The following is a 25,030-nucleotide window of genomic DNA, read 5'->3' as shown; positions in this document are numbered from 1 at the left end:
ATATTCAATACAACAGAATAATTGTGATTGTGATATTGCTTTTATGCAACAGTTCTTATACAAAAAGTAAATATTGTGAAACTTACATATCAGACACAATGACCACGTTTACACTTGGTATTAAGATGAGTCTCGGGTGATCCGATCACATGTGGTCAGGTGAGACACATCGATGTTTACTTCCGGTCATTCAAATGCATTTCCCGTGACCACTTGTGTTCGGATTTGGAGGGGAGGGTCTCTGATTTCATGATGACATACATCAATCACTGTGTTACTGCATGATATTAAAGTGCCACAAAGTAAAAAAAGACAAAGAAAGCACAAAAAATAGGCACGCTGTTTCTACCAGATGCAGCTGAAATTTAATCTAAACACAAACGCAACATTTCAAGCAGAATTATCAGTTATTTTAGTGGATTTCCTGTATTAACCTGAGATTCAGATGTGTGTGCTTCTCATCTGTCTCACTGCATGTTGATATCAGACACACTAAAGAAGATCTGTGAAGTTCTCTTGCTTGTGCATGTATCCACTTTTCCACATTTTCCAGTTATTTTCCGGGCAGTTATTTCCTTTTAAAGTCGCTTGTAACCTGCAAAGTTTAAACTCTTGTTTTAGTGTAGCGGTTGATTGACAGACGAGGGGTGGTGCTTCGCTGCTGTCTGGAATGCATTCAGGACGGATTAGCATTTCACATACACCTCAAATGTGATGTGGCCACATGCGTTTTTGACCACATTCAAATGTGGTTTTTGTGATCAGATCACGAAACGTTTTAGACTCCATTTAGACCTGTATTTAGCGCTGACCACTTATGATCGGATTACCAGAAACGCATCTAATAGAGGTGTAAACAGGGTCAATATGGCCAGTTATTTTGCCTATTTTTGCTCCGCTAACGACAATAGTTCCAAACGAAGCCAAAGCAGGATCAACTTGTTGTTGTGTATCACTAAGCAACTCACAGACTGGCAGCCTTTCTGGAATGCTGTGAAACTGTGAACAAACAGTTAAGCATTCCATGTTGTTGTACTAAATATCAGCACTCTTGGAATGCTGCTCGTCCAATCAAATTAGGGAACTAACTGTTGTATAATTCACTTTACTGTATATAAAAACTGTAAAAGTCAACGGTATTTCCTCATGTATATAACTAGGTAAACGTGTGTGTGTGTGTGTGTGTGTGTGTGTGTGTGGGTGAGTTTGGGTGGTTTATGAGGACATTTTTTTATTATTATGTTATATATTATTATAGTATTATGCTATAAATGTGGTTTATGAGGACATTTCTAGTGTTACCATAATTCAAATCCTTAAAAAACATACTAAACTATGTTTTTTTGAAAATGTAAAAATGCAGAATGTTTTTTGTGAGGGTTAGTTTTAGGGGTAGGGTTAGGGGATAGAATCTATAGTTTGTACAGTATAAATATCATTATGTCTATGGAGCCGCACCAACTTGCGTGTGCATGCGTGTGTGTGTGTGTGTGTGTGTGTGTGTGTGTGAGAGAGAGAGAGAGAGAGAGAGACTTTCAGATGGAAGAGCAACATAAAACAGATTGAAATGAAAAACTAAATCAGCACCATCTAATTAACCAGGGGGTGCACAGTTTCATTTATTTCTCTCCTCCATCTCTACCCCCCTTTGTGTGTGTGTGTTGAGGGGTAAAGGAGGGGAGTGCTGATTGGAAGGCTTTCTGAATTATTGAAAGTGTGTAGCAAACACAATACACACTTAGATCCTGAGGGACTGTAATATCCCCAGCGCACTCTGATTATTCTCAACTATACATAATGCCATTTACTTCCTGCCACATTAATGCTAATCTTTTTATTGCAGTGAGACTGAGAAAAGTGAGTTAGTCGGCTGGTGCTGAAGTTGTTCTGTGTGAGTGTGTATGTGTGTGTCTGCTTGTTTTGCATTACACACACCATAAGTCTCATCTTTGCAACTTTAGATGAAAAGAGAGAAAGACTGATTCACTTAGTGTTTTTTAATCATCTTAAAGTATTACCATGACTGATAAGAGGAGTAATAATAATGAGAACTCAAATATGCAAATAAACAGACAGAAATATCTGTGGAAATGACATGTTGGTAGTAGTCTGATCAACCCTTTTACTCCTGTTTTTTCTAAGTATGTAAACAGGGGCCGTGATTAAGATTGTGAGTGATTTTCATAGGGGTTAGATCTTGTTTTTTCCTGTTCTGTACAGATATAAAGTGATTATCCTCTATTTGTGGGATAAGGGAAGAGCACATTCACTTCAGAGAAGGATTTAGAAAGCTGCTTATCCTGTCACTGTCTTTGATTCAGTGTCCTGTAGGGCAAAAGCTTGTCCTGTTTTTGTGTCTACAGGTTGCATTACTCAAAGATGTTTCCATCATTTACCGAATTTTAGAGACATTAACAGATATTTTAAAATGTAATTTTGACGGATAAAAAAAACAAGATATCTGTCCTTTTGCTTTTCCCTGCTTTAGACTTATTCCCACAGTAGAGGATGCTAATAGGAATTACAAGTAGAGAAAAGGGGGAAAAAATACATTTTTAAAGTGCCCCAAAGAAAATAGATCTGGAGAGAGACATGAGTGAGGATTTGGGGTTAGAAATGCGAGATTGCTAGTATATTCCAATGGAATAATTCATGTAATATTGTTCATTACATTGGGTGACTAGATTGCAAGACTGCAATGTCTGTTGTCTTTTTCATAATTCGAGAGAAGAATACAAATAAGCCCAATAGCTCTTAACACATCACTTGGTAAGACAAAAAGAGCTCTTGCCACAGAAGTTCTTATGATATTAATGTAAAAAAATACCCAGCGTTACAGTATTTTTCTGACAGATTAAATATAGAGCATGTAGGGAAATGTACAACCCAGTCTGTCAAAGTGACGAATAATTAATATTTGTTCTGCAAACTTTTTGCTAATACATGTTTGGTTATCCCTGTGCTTTAAAGCAAGGTTGTGTGTATGTGTGTATTTGTGGTCTCGCGTGAGTGTGTGGCAGTGGATTTTTTTTCCATCCGTCATCATAAGCAGTTAAAAGACTTTGGTGAAAAATTGCACAGTGGTCCTGACAGTCCCAACAAAGAAAGGAACTCTTTATTCCTTTGTCCTTCAAAGCTGCATGAATATTACTATTGGCTGGAGGGCCGGATGTCTCAATACAAGGATGTGCATTGTTTTTTCACTGAGCAGAGACTCAAGCAGTGCATCATGGTCAGGATGCTGCTGGTGTTGCTGTTCTTATTTCTTGGATAAGTAATTCTTGATGATGTGGCACCAAAGAATTAGGTGACCATCACAGCCCCTCATTCAGACAGTGTGTCAATTGACTTTGACAGTGATCTTTCAAAGTTATAATTATAAAATCATTCATACACAAAATTACAAACCTTAATTAGGTCTCAGATCTCAGATTAACTTTAACAGGCCACTAAAGTAAATTCAAGTTCAAATGTAATTACCATATTTTGGCCATGTCACGATATTTGTGTTTACATTATTAGGTAAGGGATAATCTTCGGACAGTCAGCCAGTCGTTATCGCAAAATAAACCCACACAGGGTGATCAGGACCCAGACGTGGCTACTTACCAATTAAATAATTCAATGGACATGAAATAATGATTTGAGTTGAAATTACATTATTTTGTGAGAAGAGACAGCAGAGTCTCAAGAAATGGCTAAATTTAACCTCCAGTTTGCATCAAAGTTCTGTTGTTATTTATATTGCGAAAATGACCATCTGACTGCACATTATCTCACCTACTTCACTACTACCTGCCAAATAAATTGATTATTAATTTGAGTTAAAATTATTTTGCTAGCTTACTTGTAGAGATTGTAGAGTGATATAGGAAAGTTATCTCGCAATACCCAGGTGAACAATGAAATATAAATTTATCCCCGGATGTGCGGCCCTTACTCAGAAATATCAGACTGCCGGATAGCCCAATTGACTAATCAGAACTGAATTTTTAGAGCCATGTAATAAAAAAAGGTAAATCAACACTTGTTGATTGGAGATATTTAACTTTAAACTGATGTATTTCAATGAACATGACTTCATCAGGGTTAAAAGAAATCCTTTAAATACAAACTAAAAGTTTAAAGTTAACATCAACCAATGAGGTTGTTGGAATAAACAGGAAAGTGTGGCATTTACCAATCAAAAATAAATAAATAAATAAAAAAACACAATAAAATTAAGGCTACGGAACCTGACAATGGTAAAACAACACACCTGAATTCTCGGTAATATGTCAAACCCAATGTGGAACACGTGAAATGAAAACAATCAAAACCACCAGGAAATAAAAAGGTTTAGTTAAAGTGCACCTATTATGATTTTTAAACGTGCCTAATTTTGTTTTAAAGGTCTCATACAATAGATTTACATGCATCCAAGATCAAAAAACACTTTAATATGCTCATAATTTAAATTGCAGCATTAGCTTTTTTTTTTCCAGTGTCAAAAACGACTCCTTCAATGATCCATTCTAAAGGATTCATTCTAAACTCCTCCTTTCAGAGAGCCTACTCTGCTCTGATTGGTCAGATGTCCCAGTCTGTTGTGATTGGTCTACAGCTTACAGCGTGTGTCGGAAAGGAAACGCCCACTACCATATCCGAGCTCCATCTTAAAAAATGTCTGTTTTACCTTACCAATTTGAGCCCGAGTCCGATAGTGATACATCGGAAGATCAACCCGAACCACCATCGCAAGCACGACGAGAACAGAACATTTCTCAGTGGTAAGTTTATATGTAGTTTGACAATAACGTGAGTTAGCCGGTTAGCAGAGGCTAACAGGCTAACAGCGTGCACTGGCTGTACATGTAAACAGACCAGAGGCGGGTTTTTTGTTACCAAATTACGTAGGTTAGTACAGGAAGTAAGTCTGGAATTACTAACGACTCATTTCAGGTGTTCAGAATCGGTTCTTTCTTTTGGTTGTCAATAACTCCATATTTCCTGCACTTTGATTTTTGAAACTTTGCAGACTTTTTACATTCACAAACAGCTATATAACACACTACATGAAAGGTAATATTTGAAAAACCATAATAGGTGCTCTTTAAAAGATGTTAATGACCAACTCTTCATTCATCCATCCAGGAAAATTAACTTTTAAATTTAGATTATTGTCATTTGTGCCATTCTTGCAAATCTAGTGTTGGAAATTCTGCCCATTTATGAAGCATAGCACTATTTAAAAACAAATCATCCTTACAGGTATATCGCTGTTTGCCTTTCCATCATAAGTCTCCATCAGATTCTTCTGGAATTGGCCTGATGCCGACAAATCCTAACGGAGATGTTTTACAGCTTGGAACTGCTCTGAGAGTGGAAGCAAGCAAGTTAGAGAGAAATAGAAACATAACCTTGATTCTTAGGGAAATGGGATTTCCATATTCACAGTCACTGATTGTCCTAAATGCTTGGTCTGTTCTGGGGTGGCCCGATCTGATCTGGCTTGGCTGAGGCGTGCATGCAGGCTTGCACTGAATCTCATTGTGACATGCGAGGCATGTGGGGGGTCATAGAGGCCACGGGCCAGTGTTCGAGGTTCCAGGTCCGAAACACTGCCAGCTGGATAACATTGTGCGTAGGTGTGATGGCCTGACCAAACCAAGACTGGGCTGCTCAGATACAATGGACCTACTGTTCCACACACACAGAGCCATGAATACTCTCAAACAGAGATGAAGTACAGTAGACATCAATTCATGGCAACATACAGTGGCCCCGAAAAGTATTTGGGCACTTAAACCACACTTAAAAATGTATGAATGTCTCTGCATAATATAAAAAACAAAATACCAAACCAAGTGGCATTTAATTTAAAAATGGCACAAAATTTTTTTTCAAGGAAATTCTTGACATTTTTATACATTTCACATAAATTAGACAGTAGAAACATTTGTTTAAAATTAAGACATAAACTATTGGACACTTTCTGTTTCTCAAATGTTAGTGGAACACATCCATAGATAATGTACTCTACTTTGACACCTGTGTGAACTTATGGGGAACTGACTTAATACATCTACTAAAAAACAAGCTTAACACAAGTTGGCTAAAAGTAATTGCAAACATGTGATATAGTGCAATGACATTCATACATCTTAAGTGTAACCAACCTGATCCAAATGCTTTTTGGGGCTACCATATTCTAGTTATTGAATTTTTAATACTGAACAATTTCAATCTTGACTCTCTGCAAGAGGGTGCAGCGATCTCTTACGAACAGCAGAGATTGTCTCATTTTCACCTCTCTAGTGCTCTGTGACAGGCATTTAGGCCCCTCAATTCTAGACAACCAACCATCCCCCACCCACCTTCTCTTTCTGATATATAACAGGATTGTGATTAGTGGGTGCTGACTGAGGGGGCTTATTAGCTGAAGAGCAAGATGTTGTGGGGTGCAAATTGAAATGATGGCGGATGTGATAGCCTAATCTCTATGGTGACAAAATCCATGCACACTTGCTAATTTAAATTACAGCTCTGATGTCACTCAGGCTTAGCAGACTGCAATAAATAACAAAAAGATCGAAAACATCCCAGAGAACGTTAGTTGAAGAGAGAATCTTGTCTTAACCATCAAAATCTATCTTGCATAGCGGCCACCCCATAGCGCAAGATGAAGTGCCGCTCAACTGTCATGGAGACCAGACACAGCACACTGTGGCCTGAAAAGACAGCCGCATCGTGATGATAAGTGCTTTAAATTCCTACAGCATTTTCAGTTGGGAGAATCTGGGTGAGTTGACTCCAGTCATGCTCTTTAATTCTTGGCATCAGCTTTCTGTTGATTATACATGTTTAGGTATCATGGACTTTTGATATTGGGGAGACCAGAGCAAATTGTCACACTTATTCCTCCAGTGTGTATATGTATGTATGTATATATATATATATATATATATATATATATATATATATATATATATATATATATATTTTTTTTTTTTTTAATTTTCATAGATTTGTTTTTGAAAGTTAATTTCTGCACAGCCACATACATTGAAAAAGTTCCACCGTTATTGTCTTGGAATAAAGATAGAGTTCATTGAACTTAGTTGACATTTTGCAACAACATGCCCCAAAAATGGTGTTGGGTGATGGAGCATAGCTGTTCAGTGGGGTTCAGGTCTGAGCTTTATGTAAACCATTTCTTTATGAACTTTGCTTTGTATACGTTGTCAAGCTAAAACAGAAAAGGACCCTCCCCGAATATTGGCACAAAGTTGGAAGCACACAATTCTACAATAGAATGTTTTTGTGTGAGGTAGCATTAAAGGAATATTTCAGATTCAATAAAAGTTAAGCTCAATCGACAGCATTTGTGGCATAATGTTGATTACCACAAAAATACATTTTGTCCTGTCCCTCCTTTTCTTTAAAAACAAAAAAACAAAAGCAGAAGTCTGGGTTACATTGAGGCACTTAAATGGAAGTGAATGGGGCCAATTTGTAAATTTAAAATACTAAATGTTTCTAAAGTATAGCCACAAGATGTAAACAATATGCATGTTAACATGATTGTAGTGTGATAAAATAGTTTACTGACCTATTTTGTGTAAAGTAATATCCAGTTTTAAAACTGACTTGCCATGATTACATAATGCTGTAAACCTAAAACTCTAAAACGACTAATTAAACAACTTTACAGCTCAAAAAATACACAAGTATAAGCTTCAATTTTCTGCCTTTAAACCTTCCAAAAATTGGCCCCATTCACTTCCGTTGTAAGTGCCTCACTGTAACCTTGATATTTTTTATTTTATTTATTTTTTCTTAAAGGAGGGAAGAGTCTAAATAATTTGTGGTAATCAACATTATGCCACAAATGCTGTCAATTGAGCTTAACTTGTACTGAACCCAAAATATTTTTTTAAGATTTGTCTTCACTGGAATTAACATATTGCAAAACTTCAGCGCAAAAGAAAAGAATATTCTCTGGCAGGACAGTTTAAGCTCTGGAATGCTACGACGAAATACTCAAGTCTGGCTGTCTGCTACCTTAGTGACCTCTTCCATGAGCTTAGCACCAGGCCATAGGACGATGTCATGGCAGTTTGAGGACTGCATACTTCTACTCTGTCACCTCTCAAACATACTCTCTTCTGTGGACATGATATTCTTTTCAACTATCTTGAAATCACAGGATCCATTAGGATGCATTGCTTTAGCCTGTTTACATTGATTCAAATGTGGATTCCAATATGACCTCCTGACCTGGCCACTCCCTCACGGGAGAGTTGGAGAATGATGTCATTCTTTGAAATTCATCTTCCCAGTGTGTTGTGAAACCAAAAGCAGATAGCAGAGATTAGCTTGTTTTTTTACAGTAACAAACAGTAATTATTTATTCAGATTTAATTAATTTCTACCTACAAATGCACATATACACTTATTCATGTATTTACTGTAATAATACTGATTGTAATACAACACATTTTATACAGTAAACCAACCTTACATGTTTTGGGTTAAATAAAGCTTTGGTTTATATAAAAGAAAGATGTTTATTTCATTCAGTGTCTTTTCACCTATAATTTATACTGAAGATAGAAATAGCTAAATTAGTTTAAATGGAGACAGATAATGAACTGAGAACAGAATTATGCTTCTGTGATTTGTTAAATTAAATAACCACATACAGTATCCCCTCAGGGACCAATAAAGTGTCTATCCATCACAATCTAGCTAGTTCTTTGTTTTCTTAATTGTTGTCAGTTTACTAATTCAGGTCATCTACACTGAAAATTTTGAAACAAGGTTAAAAAATAACTGAAAAAATAAATAAAAATAATACATTTCATTTGAGGTTTGCTTTCCATTTACAATCCGAGAAGAAGATTGGTTTGAGGGCATTTATTTTAAGTATAAAAGTACAGAGCAACAAAAACAAAGTAGGTGAGGGAAAACTCAAGGAGACTCAAGGAAAGGGTCTAGACAAAGCTGTGGTGTCAGGTGGTGTGTTTGTGTGTGAGGGGTACAGAGGATAGTAAAAAAAAAAGCTAATGTCTGTGTCCTCAGGTCTACAGAGAGCCTCACTAAACATTCCTCACAGCCAGGGGGAGGAAGAGTGTAAGGCTCATTTACATAAGAAGAGAGAACTCAGCCAATCAGGAGCAGGGAAAGGAACAGGGAGAGTGTCAGGTTACTCTATGCATTCTTCCCTCCTCTTTCTGTTGTAGAGGGAGGGAGAGAGAGCGAGCAAGAAAAAGAGAACAGGATGGACACAAAGAGGGAACGAGAGACAGAGCAAGTGAGAAAATTAAAGAGCGAAAAGTATATGGGACAGTCTCATTGTTGCCCTCTGAGATCACGGAATTGGAGTATGTGTTAGGAGCTGCCCTCACTTTCTGCCTGATAGAGACGCTGAGAGCATTTTACAAAGAGGTGGACGGTCTGCGGGAGTTTTCATTGGGGGTCAAACCTCAGCTGGTTTAGTGCTGTCTGGAGTCCCAATGACTCACACAGCAGGGCTGAAAATGAATTATCTGGTGAGTGTGTGAATCTATTTGCTGTTCTCATTGTTATGTGAAAGCTTTAAGTTGGTCGTGCTAAATGCCCTGGGGTAAAAAAAATCTTTCTCAATTTTAAACTTTTTTAAAGACCTACTGTGCCTTTAAGTCTTTATAGAACAGTTTCACATTCTCTTGAGGTGTTTATGACTGGAACAGATCAGAGCAAGTAAACTTAGAGCAAGAAAATGCTCTAAAAGGAGGCAATATTACTAAAATATTCCATACAGAGGCTTTCACTTCGCACAGAGCACCATGGTATATAGCTGTGCTGTTTGAGCTTTTTAAAAAATTGCCTTTTCTTGAGGAGCAGTGAGTTTTGAAAGCTTAGGGGATAGTGTGAGAAACCAGGCGTAGAGGGAAGGAATGGAGCCATGCCGCTGTGAGCTTCTCTGCTGACTCATGAGAAAGCTGAAAGATTCAGGTTTTATGGAAGGGAGCAAAGGGAAAAAGGAAAAGAAGGAAAGAGAGAGAGAGAGAGAGAGAAATGGGAGAAGAACAGGGTGAAGTTGACTGGGCCAGGGTTTAGGCTGGAACATCAGTTCCTTGCTATTGTTTGAAAGTATTGGCACTCATTCAGCTTGTAAGAGTTGGAGATGACACAGGGCTTTGGTATTTGGATGTGAGAGTTGGGCCATACTGTATTTCCGTCTTTGAGGAATCTGGATGCTGGGATTCACCCCCTGCAGAGACTGGGATATTCCCAGAACATTAAAATGTACCTGTATTGAAATGTACACTAATGGTGACTGCCAGTTATTAGCACAATGAATATCTAAAGTGTGCATTCAAAGTTTACAGAGTTTTGAGAGAAGTTTGGTGTATTTTAATTAAAATATTAAGATTGCGGTTTATGTTTCATTAATATCTTGTTGCAAATTCTGTGTACTGTATCATGAGGCTTTTCAATATAAAAAAAGACACTACAAGAGTGTCACAATGGTATACAAGCTGTTATCTGTCCTTTTTACTTTTTATATAGTGGAATTTTCATTTGATAGTCTGTTCAAACTAGCTAGTAGAAGACTACAAGAGTGTCATAAAGGTCTACAAGACGTTACTATTACACTTCAGTTTTACTATACAGTGGAAATATACAACATGTTACCTTTCCTTTCAAATTTTTATTCAGTGGAAATTTGTCAGTTTTATAGTCTGTTGAAACTTGCTAACGTAAGATGCTTCAAGAGTGTCACAACATTCTACAAGATGTTTCTTTTCAAATTTACACATTGGAAATGTATCAGTTTCATAGTCAGTTGAAAGTAACTAGCATAAGACGCTAAAAGAGTGTCACAACAATCTACAAGACGTTACTTTTCAATTTTATGCATTGGAAATTGATCAGTTTCATAGTTAGTTGAAAGTAGCTAGCATAAGACACTAAAAGAGTGTCACAACGTTCTACAAGATGTTACTTTTCAATTTTATACATTGGAAATTTATCAGTTTCATAGTCAGTTGAAAGTAGCTAGCATAAGACGCTAAAAGAGTGTCAACAATCTACAAGATGTTACTTTTCAGTTTTATACATTGGAAATTTGTCAGTTTTATAGTCAGTTGAAAGTAGCTAGCATAAGACACTAAAAGAGTGTCACAACAATCTACAAGACGTTACTTTTCAATTTTATACATTGGAAATTTATCAGTTTCATAGTCAGTTGAAAGTCGCTAGCATAAGATGCTAAAAGAGTGTCACAATGGTCAACAAGACATTACTTTTCACTTTTATACATTGGAAATTTGTCAGTTTTATAGTTTGTTGAAACTAGCTAGCATAAGATGCTACAAGAGTCTCACAGCGGTCTACAAGAAGTTACGTTTCCTTTTCTTTTTATTACACAGTGGAATTTGTCATTTTTATAGTCTGTTAAAACTAGTTTGCAAAGACAGTATAAGAGTGCAGCAACGGTCTACAAGATGTTACTTTTCACTTTTATACATTGGAAATGTGTCAGTTTTATAGTCAGTTGAAAGTAGCTAGCATAAGACGCTACAAGACTGGTTCACAATTTTTTTGGGTCACGCCCCCCTTTGAAACAAGAAAAACTTTTTCACTATTATACAGTGGAATTTGTCATTTTTATAGTCTGTTAAAACTAGTTAGCAAAGATGCTATAAGAGCACAACAGCGGTCTACAAGTCTGTTGAAACTAGGTAGCATGAAAGAGTGCTACAGTGGTCTACAAGATGTCACCTGTTTATTTAACTGTTTAAATTCAGACTCATAGTCTTTTTAATTAGCTGAAAAGCGTCAGTAATTTTTTTACATTTAGTTCCAAAGGTGCCCTTTTACAAAAATTGAGAGTCCTGTCAAACTTGCCGCAAATTCACCTCTCATTATTTTAACATGCAAAATGAGCTTTGTGGCAAACTCTTCATTGTCACCAAAGGTTTGCTTCAGGTTCACCACTACTAGTGAAGAGCTGCAAACTTCTGGTAAGCATTTGCAATGGATAGCAAGCTTATTTGCAAGTGAAAATAATAAGTGGGAAAGTTTGCAGCAAATTTGCAGCAAGTTTGTCAGAACTCTATAGATTTTTTGTAAGGTGGCCATTGATGGAGGTGGTTAGTTGTGTTCACTTGAGTGTGGTGTTGAGTAATTGAGATCACTGTCGAGTTGAGGCAAAGTGGCTGAATCAGTTACTAAGTAAAGAATGTTCACTCATCTTGGGTTCGGTGAGAGGGTCTGAGAAGGCATCTTTAAATATGAGAAAGATGACAGAAAAGTGTCCATTTTCAGAGGACAGCTGAGTAACCTGAGTCCATCTCTCCCCAGCGTTGGCTCTCTGACTTAGCCCTGACTCATGCCCCCTCCTCTCGAAATTTCCCCCATTGGCCTTAACCCCACCCACCCTCTCCTGGGAGGTCTGATGGACAGGACCTGCTCCTCATCCTCTTCATTATCTTCATAATCATCCACACATTATGCATGTCAGCATTAGGTTTTGTAGAAGTTGTCCTTCAGTGCTGATCTGAGACCAGTCTGGTTAATTTTCTTTATTATGGTGAAAAATCTTGTGTCATTTAATCTTAAAATGACTAATTCAACACCATTAGTAACACCACACATGTGAAGCCTACATATTGTGGTCCAAAGGTATTTCAAACTCTACGAGACAACATTTATGGAAGTTTGATTAGGGTGGGATCAGAACAAAAAAGGTCAGCTAGTGTGACCTTTGTTCATAACTTTGAGTTGAGAAGATTTCAGATAAATACTTGAGCCGTATACACAGGGTTAGAGAATAATAGTAACCCTTTACATTAAGGTTCCATTAACATTAGTTAATGCTTTAGGTATCATGAACAAACAATATATTTTTTACAGCATTTATTAATCTTTGTTAATGCTAGTTCATAAAAACAATTGTTCATTGTTAGTTCATAGTGCATTAACCATTATTAACATATACAATGTTTGATTAATAAATGCTGTTGAAGTATTGTTCATTGTTAGTTCATGTTAACTAATGTTAACAAATGGATCCTTATTGTAAAGTGTTACCAGAATAATAGTAATCCGGTGTTTCTCTGTATCACAATGCACTAATTCATTATTTGGTCTCTATTTTCTTTACGTATATGTTCTATCACAAGGTCATATATGTTACATGTCCACTACTGTTAACAACCAAATATTAGCATAGTAGTTGCATTAATTTATGGTTGACATTTTTAAACTCTCTTGTGGCCAGTTTTCTAGACATAGATCAAGCATCTTTAAAAGAGAAGGAATGACAGCAGTTCAGATAAAGGATATGATGAGTGGCACGTTTAAGGCAGCCATTGGATCTCCCCAGAGGAAAATTTTTATCAGTTAGAAGTTGCTCTTCATACCTCTGGAGACTTAATAGAGTTCTCAGTCTAATTAAGTGTGTTTCATTTAAGTATTAACTTTGCTTCCAATGTCTCCTAAAATTCTTAAAATAGGAACAAATGAGACAATTGTAAACATACAGTATAGACTTAGAAAATTATTGAAAATTAAAGTGAATATGATTCTGTGCCTCTTAGCATTGTAACCAAACTTATATAGTACAGCCTATAGTAGCTTATTTCAAAGAGTTCTTCAAAGAGACAACATCAAGGGCTTTAACACACAATTGCCAGTGATTTTACACAAGATAATGAGATGATCATAATTTTTTTCAATAGCTTTGTTTTACACTTTGTGCAGTCATGTGCATTCCATGTGCAAACTCCTCTTCCTGTCTTTGTATCTGACTTCTGCTTGAGGAGTTTTTGGCCTCGCCACTGTTATTGAACTTGCAGAATGAGTGTTTGAGGTCGCAGTGACACTCATTGCTGGAATTTTTTTTTTGTTTGTTCCATTAAAGCCTGTCATTTTTCGATTTATTGTTTGGGATAGGGAGGATTCTGGATGTATTTGTGTAGTGATGAAGGTCCTTCGCTCAGTGTGAAAAGGAATGTTTAGCACACACTGCAGTCCATACGAAAATGCACAGTGTCCTTGTTATGATCACATTTATCTTGTTTTGACCTATCCAGCTCTGTAAGTCACGGTGTGAAGATCACGCATCAGCATTGTGTTGGTTTGGGGAAAAAACTGGCATTAAACCAACACTTAGTTGTAGCCTGTAACTACAAAAATCAGAGCTACTTTTTTGAAAGAGGGTGTTGCAATCTTACCCTGCCAGGAAAGGAGGGGCTGATGAGGTGTCTTTGTTTTTTCCAGTCAACACGAGCGAGAGGGATGGTGAATGAGTGATTGTAAGTGCGCATAGGCGTGCAGTTTTGTTATTGGGATGATCTGGGATATTTTTATTAGGATTTGCTAATAAAAATGGGATATGACAATGTGATTTTTGACTGCTTGTGAATCACTGTAAAGGATGCATCAATAAACAGTGGTGTCTGCATGCTTTCATGAGTGTGTATGAGTGTACTGAGACTGTGCTGTTTGTATGAAATAAAAGAGGTGTACAGAATGAAGGTGTGACTGTGTGCGGTGGGTTGTAAATAGTCTAATGGTAAGGAATGTGGGCTAATAACTGAGTATTGTAAAAGCTATGGAATGATTCAGGAATGAAAGGATAGGCACAGGCTTGCACTGAGAACACTTATTTGCGAGCACACACACACGCGCATGCCTGGCTATCTAAATGGAGACGTGCCATGGACATCTCTTGTTTTTAAATAATAATAATAATAATAAAATAGAATATGAATGTATTATTTATGAATTATTTTTTTTATTGTTTTCACAAAAAGAAAAATAGAAAACAAGAGATACAGGTTTCACAATGAAATCCCACCAAGAGCAGTAAAGCCCTACTCGCACTGCCAGTGACACACAGCCACAAACACACAAGATCTTATACATTTTCAATGAAAGCAGAGCAACTTCCACCGACACAAGCGACAGGGACTGTTGGCAACAATATGTGTCCATGGCAAAGGACACGACAAAGCTGAGAAAGTTTAACTTTATGCAAATATAATTAAACAATAGCCACTTTTCCATGATTTGTCCGAACAGTTCTCATCACAAAACCGTACCATTCAGGTCCAGTTGGCGTGGTTACGGTTTCTTTTTCCACTGTGGTGTGGTGAAATCAGCAGAATATACGTAATAGATCTGTCTGTTGCCGATTTTTCCCTGGTTTTGAATAAACAGGAAAGACATGGCCCATGTCGCAAAAAGAAAAGCAAAGAGAAAAAGGCAAAAGGTTTTCCATCATTTGCTGAGGGCTTGTATATGTCACTGGCCACGATCACAATTGTTTTCAAGGATTTCACTAAATAACTGTAACCCTTAAAGGTTGAAATTCCCAGACTAGCTAAAATGGATATTTATTGATAAAATGTTGTAAAAGTAATATATATGAAAATAGTATAGTTTTTTTGAGCTAGTAATCTGCTTCCCTGATTGATCAATCGTTCGTCTTCTTAATGATATGATGCAATGAGCACTACTGCAGGTTATATGAAACACTCTTCATTTTTAGAAGCAAGAGAACTGCTTCCTTGTCTAATTTGAGTGATATATTTGTTTTACCGGCAGTACCTCTCATCTGTGATCAGATTTTCTAAAGCTATAGCCAGTTGTGCAGTCCACCAATAATGTTAGAGCATTTTAACAGATTCAGATTTTAACAGTATTTCTCACTCTTTAAAACAGAATGACACGACAATACAAAAAGCCACAACAAAAACAAGTACTTAAAAAAAAAAAAAAAAGCATAAAATATAGCCACAATAATATTTTTTTCACTAATGAATTTGACCTTCAAGGACATATGATTTAGGATTTATTTATTTTATCACTGACTTGACCATTTGTTATTGTCTCCTTTTTGCTTAGGTTTGTACAAACTTACAAACTAACAATTAATTATGTGCCTCCCACCCTCTGCTCTTTTCTCTGCGGGCCTGATGTTAGTGCTCAAGTCTGGTCTTGTCTGTAGTACATTTACCATATATAGAGGAGACCATTGAAAATGGAGCAGGCCAGTGGCCTGCTGTTTGTCTCTGCCATCATCATTCTGCTATTGTCTTCTATTCTGTCAAGATTTATAGGTCCCTTCCTGCAAATAGAGCTGGTTTGTGCCCCACTTACAGCATATACCTCAAACATCCTTTAATCTTTTTACAGAGGCATTCATATACATGGAAGTGTCACAGTAGAAGTCAAGCTTTAGAGAATTAAACACTGTATTTTTGGGTGAAATATCCCTTTAACACACAAGCAGAAATCTCTTATTTTAATCTATGTGTGTGCGTGCTTCTTTCCACGTGAATGTTTGTCACACACAACTGACTGACACGGCTGATAACGGCAAACGTCCAAACACACGTCTGACTGTCTGAGTCACATCTCTGCCCTGACTCGTTGTGTTTTCAGTCTGATGACTATCGGAGCTGTCTGATACAGCGTCTAATCCTTGTGTATATATCTGAAAATGTGTCTACAGCAGCTTACTGTTCAAAACTCTAACCACCTAGTAATTACTCCAGATAACCTGCTACTTATGCAACCAGTAAGCCCTTCAGAACAATAACCCAACTACAGAATAATAACCCAAGCCTGAGACGCTACATGCATTGTGCAATGTTAGATCCCTCTCTCCAAGGTTCTTGTAAAAACTATTATTTCCAATGTTCTAGCTGTACAGCTCAGATAAAACAGTCTGAACATCTAGCTTATGTTCTTGTCTGGTCAGGCTCAGGTGTCTTATGTGAACGACGAAACAGAGACTGCCTTGTTTTGTCTGCAGCACCCATCTGTTTTAAAACCAATAAAAACTTTTGATGAGGTAGGGAACATTTGTTCCCAGGGCACAGGAGGTGGATGTGGGATGAGAATAGACCTTAGTCAGATTAGACACTATCTTTAATTTGACGTGAACGAAAACAAGGCCATGAGGGACAGCTCGTTCAAAATGTCATAGTGTTGCATACGTGGGTGTCGATCTTTCACCCAATGAAACATTGAAAATATGGAGCCTGATCTCATGAAAATTATGTGACTGTGGCTCCTTACTTGTATCAATTCTGAGGTAGAATGTCCACTGAGTGACACTAAAAGCAAGCAAAATTTTCTCCCAAACAGATGAGGTTTTAAGGTTTATACTCTGAAATCAATAAAACCTCTCTACTCTAAACCTTAACCTAACCGATATTGTCATAAAAGCAAATGTGTAATGAAAAACACAATTGCAGAAGCAACCATGTCATTTTGTGGTGCTTCTATAACACTCTTAGCTCACGTGCCGACTTGCGTGCTCTTCGTATCCTTTGCATCACTAGTTAAATGCTCTGTCAGTTAGGCTACTGTGTAATTTGATTGCACTTAAGCAAGCTTGAAAATGTAGTTGGTTATGTAATGCAAATGTTTAAATGTATTGCTTTGTAAATCATGCACTATAGGAAAAGTGTTTAGATGTCAAGATAGCATTGTGTGAGGAACAGGGCAAAAAGCAAGTGTTGTTAAACTGATAATATTGCGTTTTACTCGTGATTTGTTTAAAAGGGAATAATTAAGCCATTGTTGTTGCAGAGCCTCTAGTTTTTATAAGCCACTTAAAAATAATTTTGCAAAAGTGTAGGTATAGTAACATGATTCTATGAGACCCAGGTTGAATATGCTTAATACATCCAATGTAAAATCTGCGTCTTGATGCAAAATCAATTGTGATCCACTGGTTTAGAGCAGGGCTCTACGTGTCCTTGAAACTAATGCACGCACATACACAATAAACACACAAAAAACACAACCTGCACCCACCTTACTAACTTTACGAGTGTTTGTCCCATGGGGTCATGTAGAGGCACCATACAAAAGCTGTTCCTCCCCACCCTCCTCTACAACAATACAAACACACACTCACACACTCATTGACCTGTCTTTGCAGAGCGCACTCCTGCAGCTGTTACATTACCTTCTGTTTAGTGGCTCTGTCTGAATGAACAGCAGCACTGCCATTTCCTTCCTTCCCTCTGTCCACAGCTCCACATCCCTCTTTCCTGTCAAATTCTTTCTCTTTCATTCTGAACATTTCTGATGGACTATATACACTTCAGATTGCTATGTGGTTGGATATGCACTTTCCATTTCCATTTAAACATCCGATCTACAATTCCTGCGCTAGATGCAAATATATTGGAGTTCACTTCCATGATGATGCTAATGCCAGGCAGTGCAATTTTGCTGCACTTGATGTGTCTCAGAAAAACCTAAAAAAAAGAGGCAGCTAGAATTGCTTTGGCAATTGTGATGCAAAAGGCAACAGCTGTTATGTGCTGCATTTTTGTTGTTGGTGTTGTTGTTGTCTTTGGGCTCCCAAACTTCTGTATGTTCTATTTGGAAGGAGTAAAGTTTACGTACTGTATGTGGCCTGAGTCGCATCTTCTATGTGCCTTAAACTAACTCCTGAAATCAGATTGCTATTTATCTCATGTGTCTTGGATAGCATTTACACTTGGTATTTTCATGATAGCTATCCGATAGATAAACAAATGAAGTGCCAAGTGAAGTGAACAAGTGTAATCTCTTTCACTTTTACTCCCGTTATTAACATGTGGCCCGCAAAACCCTCTCACGCTTGTGACCCTTTTAAATGGAAATGATGAACATTTTGTTTTTTGGATGATGACTTTCCTTTTCTTCTCCATTCTCTCCCTCCATCTCTTTCATCCATTCTCTTTGTCTTTTTCTCTTTTGTGTTCTCCTCAGATAATAAAGTTTAACATCAGTCTCTGTCTGCTCTAGGTACAGGGAAAGTTTGTGACCTGGACATTTCCATGGTGATGAAGAAATGCTCTCCTTTCTTATGTTGTCCAATAATCTTGTAAAACTCTTGTTGTTACACCTTTTCCTCAAAAAATACCTTGATAACTGTGTTGTGGTGTAGCCAACTAAAAGTAGTGTTGTTACTAACTTTAATGGCATCACACTATCTCAGTGTAGCTTTACCAGTAACAAGGTACTTTTTTGTGGTGTAGTGGTATAGTGTAGGGCTGAATGATTTGGAAAAAAAAAATAGAATTGGGATTATCTAAAAAAAATGTAGCGATTGCAATTTAATTAATCCATGATATGAAAATTAAGTAATGGGCAAACATGCTCAACTGCCAATAGAAATATTGTTCAAGAAAAAAAAAGAGCACCGTATTCATATAAGAGTACCATATTTATGTAATAATTTGCAGTCAGGTTAAACCCTTAAGCCTTTATTTCGGCAGAACAATGCAGGAAGATGTATGTTTGTAGTTTAGCTGACAATGGTCTTTTAAAGCAGAGAAATGCTCTCATCCCATCTTCTGTCCACAAAACCCTGGTGTTCTGAGGTTACTTTAGATTTCAAATAACTGTAGCTCTAACTGTAACTGTAGTTTCAATTTTATTTTGATTAATTGTTCAGCCCTAGTGCAGTGTGTCAAAATGTATAGTGCTGTCTTTTATGTCACATTGTATTGAACGAACAGGTTTTCAGTAGGGCAGACAGAGGCAAAATTTGCTCTACTAAGGGGCTATTCAGACTGAACGTGTCCTTGCACAAAAAAAAAAAAAAACCCACATTGCTCCTGCACGAGATACTGAAAAATCAGTGAGATACAATGAACCGGTCAAAGATGTCCATCTAGTGCACGTGTAAATAGAAAAACAATTGAAAAACAATCCAGATGGATCCAAAAACATGTTTGGTGTGAACAGTCCCTAAAATGTCAATCTCTCAAACAGCATTCGGAAGTCTGTTCATTTTAGTAAATCGGTTTGTTCACAAGATTCATGTAAATTAATTATTTCCAATTTAATTCAGATTTAATGATTCATTGGACTACCTGTACAGTGTGTGGCATTTTTACATTGTTTTTTGTGTAGTTAATATGTTTTCCACATATTTGTTTGAGATCCTATTGTTTTTGTGCCAGATGAATACTGCTCTGATTGTAAAATATACAGTATAGTTGATAGTTTATTATAGTAAGGTCTATATATTTAAAAAGATATTGCTCCTTTAAATAGCTATGACTCGGTAGCTTATTGTGTAGCTAACCACTATTTTAAAAATGTAGCTTGACTGTAGCTTAACTGCTTAAAATTATGAGTAGCTTAAAGTTTGGGAAGAATTACAACGTAGATTCCCCAACAATTGCTTGATAAATGCAGATACACATACACCAGAAAATACCCTTGAGGGACCAACTCATTTTCTGCTGTTGTTTAATGCAAACCTACAGTGTTTTAACGTTGTATTTAATGATTGTTGGAGATGAAAGGTGTAATTTATCCTGCGCTCTGAATAGGAAAATGGATCCACTGATCAATAGCCAGATATCTCCAGCTCTGCTGCTGTCTTCTGTTTGTGTGCTTGTGTTCTCCTGTGCACATTCCCAACAAATTAGAAAACTCTCACCGTCACTGAATCATTGACTCGCCCTCACACAGAAACCCCTGTGAATCACTCCCTAAACATGTCCTGTGTCCTAAGTGACAGACAAAGAGAGACAGAGAGGCTTGTGGAAAAGTATGAGAGCGAGTGGGAGAGAGAGAAATAAAAGCTTGAGATACTTTCTATAATGGAGGCAAAGTTTAACAGCTTGTGATGTCATCAGTCCTCCAGAGTCTTTTACTTGAAAGTAAAATATTCTCAGGAAAAGATAAGGAAAAGAAAGACAAAGACAGCAAGTCACAGGAAATTCCTTTCAGGGGGTTCTGCTGCTGCCACAATGAAAATGACTTAAATCACCTAATTAAGTTATTAACCCTAAAACAGGCAACGTGCACCACAAGATACATACTCTTTAGTTTCTTATAGGGGTATGAGAAAGAATTTCTCACCCAATCTTCTTATCATTTATCATAGTTGGGTCTGTTTTGAGTATGTGAGTCACATGACTTGGTTCAAATTTTCTGTGATCGTTAAGTCAGCCTGACCAAAAACCAACATGGCTGCCCATGGTGCAGGACGTGCTTACTTATATAATGAATTATATATTAATCTTACTTTAGTTTTAAAAAAAACAATAAAACTGCTAATATTAATTGAGAACATTGTCTTAAGATGCGGAAGAAGAAAATAAAGTCATATGTTGTTCATGCTTTTATTTAGCACATTTTGAAGTGTGCCTATCCCTTGAGATATGTTGCCAGATTAAGGGAAAAAGGGTTATTCCACATACACATTTATTACACTTACACATGTCATACATGCAACCTTAAAGCTAAACGTTTCTCAGTTTTGTTACACACAGTGCTGGGTAGTAACGGATTACATGTAATATGGATTATGTAATCAGACTACAAAAATCAAATACTTGTAATTGGATTAAATTCAATTTTAAAATATTCGTAATCGGACTACAGTTACTTTTTTGTGGATTACATGATTACATATTAAGAAGGCAATGGCAGTAAATTGTTAATTTATTGATCACCCTAATCATTCTCTTTTTTTCAATCTTTTGCATTTTTCATTCTAAATCAGCATACAACTGATATACCTAGCAACGTCATTGCTGTTGATTTTATGGTCATTCATAATGTTCGTAATGTTTCTATTGTTTATGCACTTACAATGAACTTGATGTCTTAGTGTTTTGAATTATAAACTTTGGCCATGCACTGTTACTGCTGTTAGATTTAATGTTTATTATATGTTCATTCATGTAATGTTTAATGCACTTTTTAAAAATGTCTTTTTGTGAGGCTCTTTTTGTTTGTAATAAAGAATGGAATACATTTTCTTATTGCACTTTTATGTTAAAATGATACAAGTTTATCCTACTCAAATGCATGTGACATCAATTAAAATAGAATTAGGTTGGAAGTATTCAAAAAGTAATCAGATTAGATTACCCAAAAATGCAATCTACAAGATTACATTACTGATTACATTTTTTGTCATGGAATTTGAAATCATTATCTGATTACAATTCACAAGTAATCTGCCCAGCACTGGTTACACACACACACACACACACACACACACACACACACACACGTATGATATGTTTTAAATAAGAGGGGAAGTCAGAAACTCATAGTTTTTTTTACATCAAATAAAACAGAAATATTGATGACTTTTACTTTTTTGTACCTTAATAGGGCTTTTTTGTACCATAAAATCTAAAATATATCAAATATATCAAAAATGCCTTTGTATATGTTTTACTTAAGTCCAAATGATATAAAAAATGACATGAAATGATATTTTGTAATAATTTTCCACTCTTGTCTTTTTTAAGGGTTAAAGGGCTAGCCATTCACTAATCATTTACCTTTGCTCATGTTGTTCCATACCGTGACTTTATTTCACCCATGGAACACAAAAGGAGATGTTAGGCAATATGTTAGCTTTAATCACCATTCACTTTCATTGAATGGAAAACATTGGCAATTAAAGTGAATAGTGATTAAGGCAATCTCCTTTTGTCTCTTTATGTGATAAGCCTATATGTTTCACTATTCTAACTGTGAATGAATACATATTTTTTCCTTGATATTCTTTAACAGAACAAACCTGAAACTAATTTTTAGATCATGACCCAGTTGAGAACCACTGACATAGCATGATCATTATGTTTGTCAGTACATTTTCATATTCATCTCATTCCTTTGCAAAGACTCCCAGATAATGGCTTAAACTGCCTCTTTGAAAAAGCCAGTGAAGTTAACGAGCTCTCTCAGCTGGTCTGAGAACTTCTCATTATTTTGGCATTTTGTATGTGAGAATGGATAGAGGGGGCTGTTAAGGTATGTGTGCCTGTATGCATTTGTGCCTGTAGGATCGCACATTCCTCTGTTTATATATGTGTTTGTGCATCTCTGCGTGTGCATGCATGTGCCAGCACTACATGGTGACATCTCAGCCAGCTGCTAGCAGGCAGTAAAGCCTCTCGGGCATTATTGTGTCCTACCCCTGTCTCCCCTGGCTTCATGGGAGACACTAGAGGGACTGTCCCTCACCCGGGCAGCACAGGCAGGGCATTCATCTGACAGATATGCCCTCAGTAAGACATTGCTCTCTCTCCTCCAGCTCTCAGCATAAAGACAGCATTCATCAGACTGCCTCTGCCACTCTCCACATAGACCTTTTTAACACACAGTGAATCAGAAGCCTTGCACTCAGTCAACTATGGAGATCACATTCACTTAGAGAGGAGTTTCTGAGATGCATAATTAGCATCACAGCATAAGGATTTGGAAAGAATATGTAGCTGCAGGCTGAATGCCAATTTGTAAAGTCTGTAATCTGTATGTAGCATGCAATATAAGGATTAGTCGATCCTAGATCACAGTTTTTGAAAACCGAATGTCAAAGGTGCTCAGATGATTTACTATATCTATTGGATTTTCAAAGTAGCATCCCAGCAAGCTTGTTTTTTATTGTCCACAACACCTTCCATAAGAGAAAGAGTTTGCAATGTGTCAGGAATTGCAAACATTTCTGTGTGAGACTCCAAAATCAATTGAAAATCAAAAAACTGAAACAAAAACATTAAAGCTGGGCTGAAAGAAAACTCAAAAATGTCGAGACAAACAGCAAATGATGGAACAAACAACCCGACCCAGTGTGGAGTTAAACTATTGAGAAAATAAATGGAAATTAACCAAGGCAAAACCAAAACCTGGGGAACAAAATAGAAAGCACTGGCAAACTGAATCTTAAAAAAAAAAAAAAAATGAAGTCAGTAACCAGTAGGCAGAGCAGGACCCAGGAAACATGAAGGAATAAAACAGCACAAGAGAAGATTCACAAAGGTGGGCAGGGTCATACACGAGAGAGAGAGCACAAGAGGAGAAAAACACACACAAGACCAAACAAAGACTAGAAGACAGGTGACAGGATCCCAACACTAAAAGAAAACCAAACATAAGTGTCGGGATGCTGACATAATTGTGCTCTTTTGACTTTTTCAGTCAGAGAAAAATAGTAAGGAATGCAATGCCACCACAGTTCTTAAACGCATTGTTGTAGTTTCATTATAATGTAAGGGTTTGCCTCCTTTTTAATATATATAGTGTATACAAGTAGCATATATCGATACTTGTGCACGTTTTTTGTTATTTACATTTGTTATGTTACACAATCGTCCTCATAAGCTCTGTCTTGAGATGTTTAACCATACTGATTTTCAATTTAATTATCATTTAAAAAACTACTGTTAAATTGTTGTAATTGTGATAGTTTAGGTGAGTTTGGTCAAAACAAAATGGAAGTGTTGGGCAATTTCATAATTCTTTCTTGCTTTCTTCCTGACAAAGATAGGAAGCTTTATAGCACTACTATTACAAAAAAATAAAAAAATAAAAAATTAAGAGAAATAATTGTGCATTAGGTGTATAATTGATGCTTCATCTATTATAAACTTGCTAAATGAGTCCAATTTTCTGTTACACACATGCACAAAAAATGCATACAATTATTCTAAATGAACTTTATTATGACCAATATCAGTTTGCTTCCGCCATGGTTCATAAATCAGGGACTTTAAGCAACAGCTGCAGACAGGACGGCTATGGCCACAGGAAGTAAACTGATCAACCGCCGTAGCCAAGAAATGCAAAAATCATTAAGCAACAATATCGTACAGGATGGTGGAATGGAGTATTTAATCATTCAAGTTCACAAATGTAATGGAAAACTTTGCTTTTAGTGTTAAATGATAACATACTGTCAGAGGAACAGTTTTTACTCTTGTCAAGTCTAAAACCAGTTTATTATTATAAATAATATTATAGATTTTTTATTTTTTTTTGTCAAAGTCTGTTCTAACCAATCATAGGTAATACATTTAACAAATGTAATGAAGAGGATGTTTAGGCTACTTACTGTGCTCACTTCACAGCATCGCTTATAAAACATAACATTTTCCAACCTAATATGTCACGTAATATCGACTACGGCAAAAGTCACGTAGTATCAACTACGGCAAAGTGGCAATTCTCCCGTAGTAGAGGTTATAGTACAATGTCAGGAAGAAGCGAGTTCCAATTCGTGCATGCG

At 36.7% G+C, this 25,030-nt stretch overlaps 1 protein-coding gene across 2 annotated transcripts in view; it reads left to right on the top strand.

Annotated features, from left to right (window-relative positions):
- Nucleotides 1-25,030, top strand: part of LOC127455954 (breast cancer anti-estrogen resistance protein 1-like) — a 160,694-nt gene that overhangs the window by 85,928 nt on the left and 49,736 nt on the right. The window contains exon 1 of one of the 2 annotated variants that reach the window (XM_051724165.1): nt 9,261-9,533. The exons of the other annotated variant lie outside the window; for it this stretch is intronic. Within the exon in view, the coding sequence (XP_051580125.1) occupies nt 9,498-9,533 (36 nt within the window). The 5' untranslated portion in view covers nt 9,261-9,497. Of the gene's footprint in view, nt 1-9,260; nt 9,534-25,030 lie in introns of those variants that run through there. 2 annotated transcript variants of the gene reach the window in all.

Source organism: Myxocyprinus asiaticus, chromosome 18, assembly GCF_019703515.2.
Source record: "Myxocyprinus asiaticus isolate MX2 ecotype Aquarium Trade chromosome 18, UBuf_Myxa_2, whole genome shotgun sequence".
Classification (NCBI taxonomy): Eukaryota; Metazoa; Chordata; class Actinopteri; order Cypriniformes; family Catostomidae; genus Myxocyprinus; species Myxocyprinus asiaticus.
Note: the sequence above shows the minus strand (reverse complement) of the source record. Positions and strands in the feature narration are given on the sequence as shown.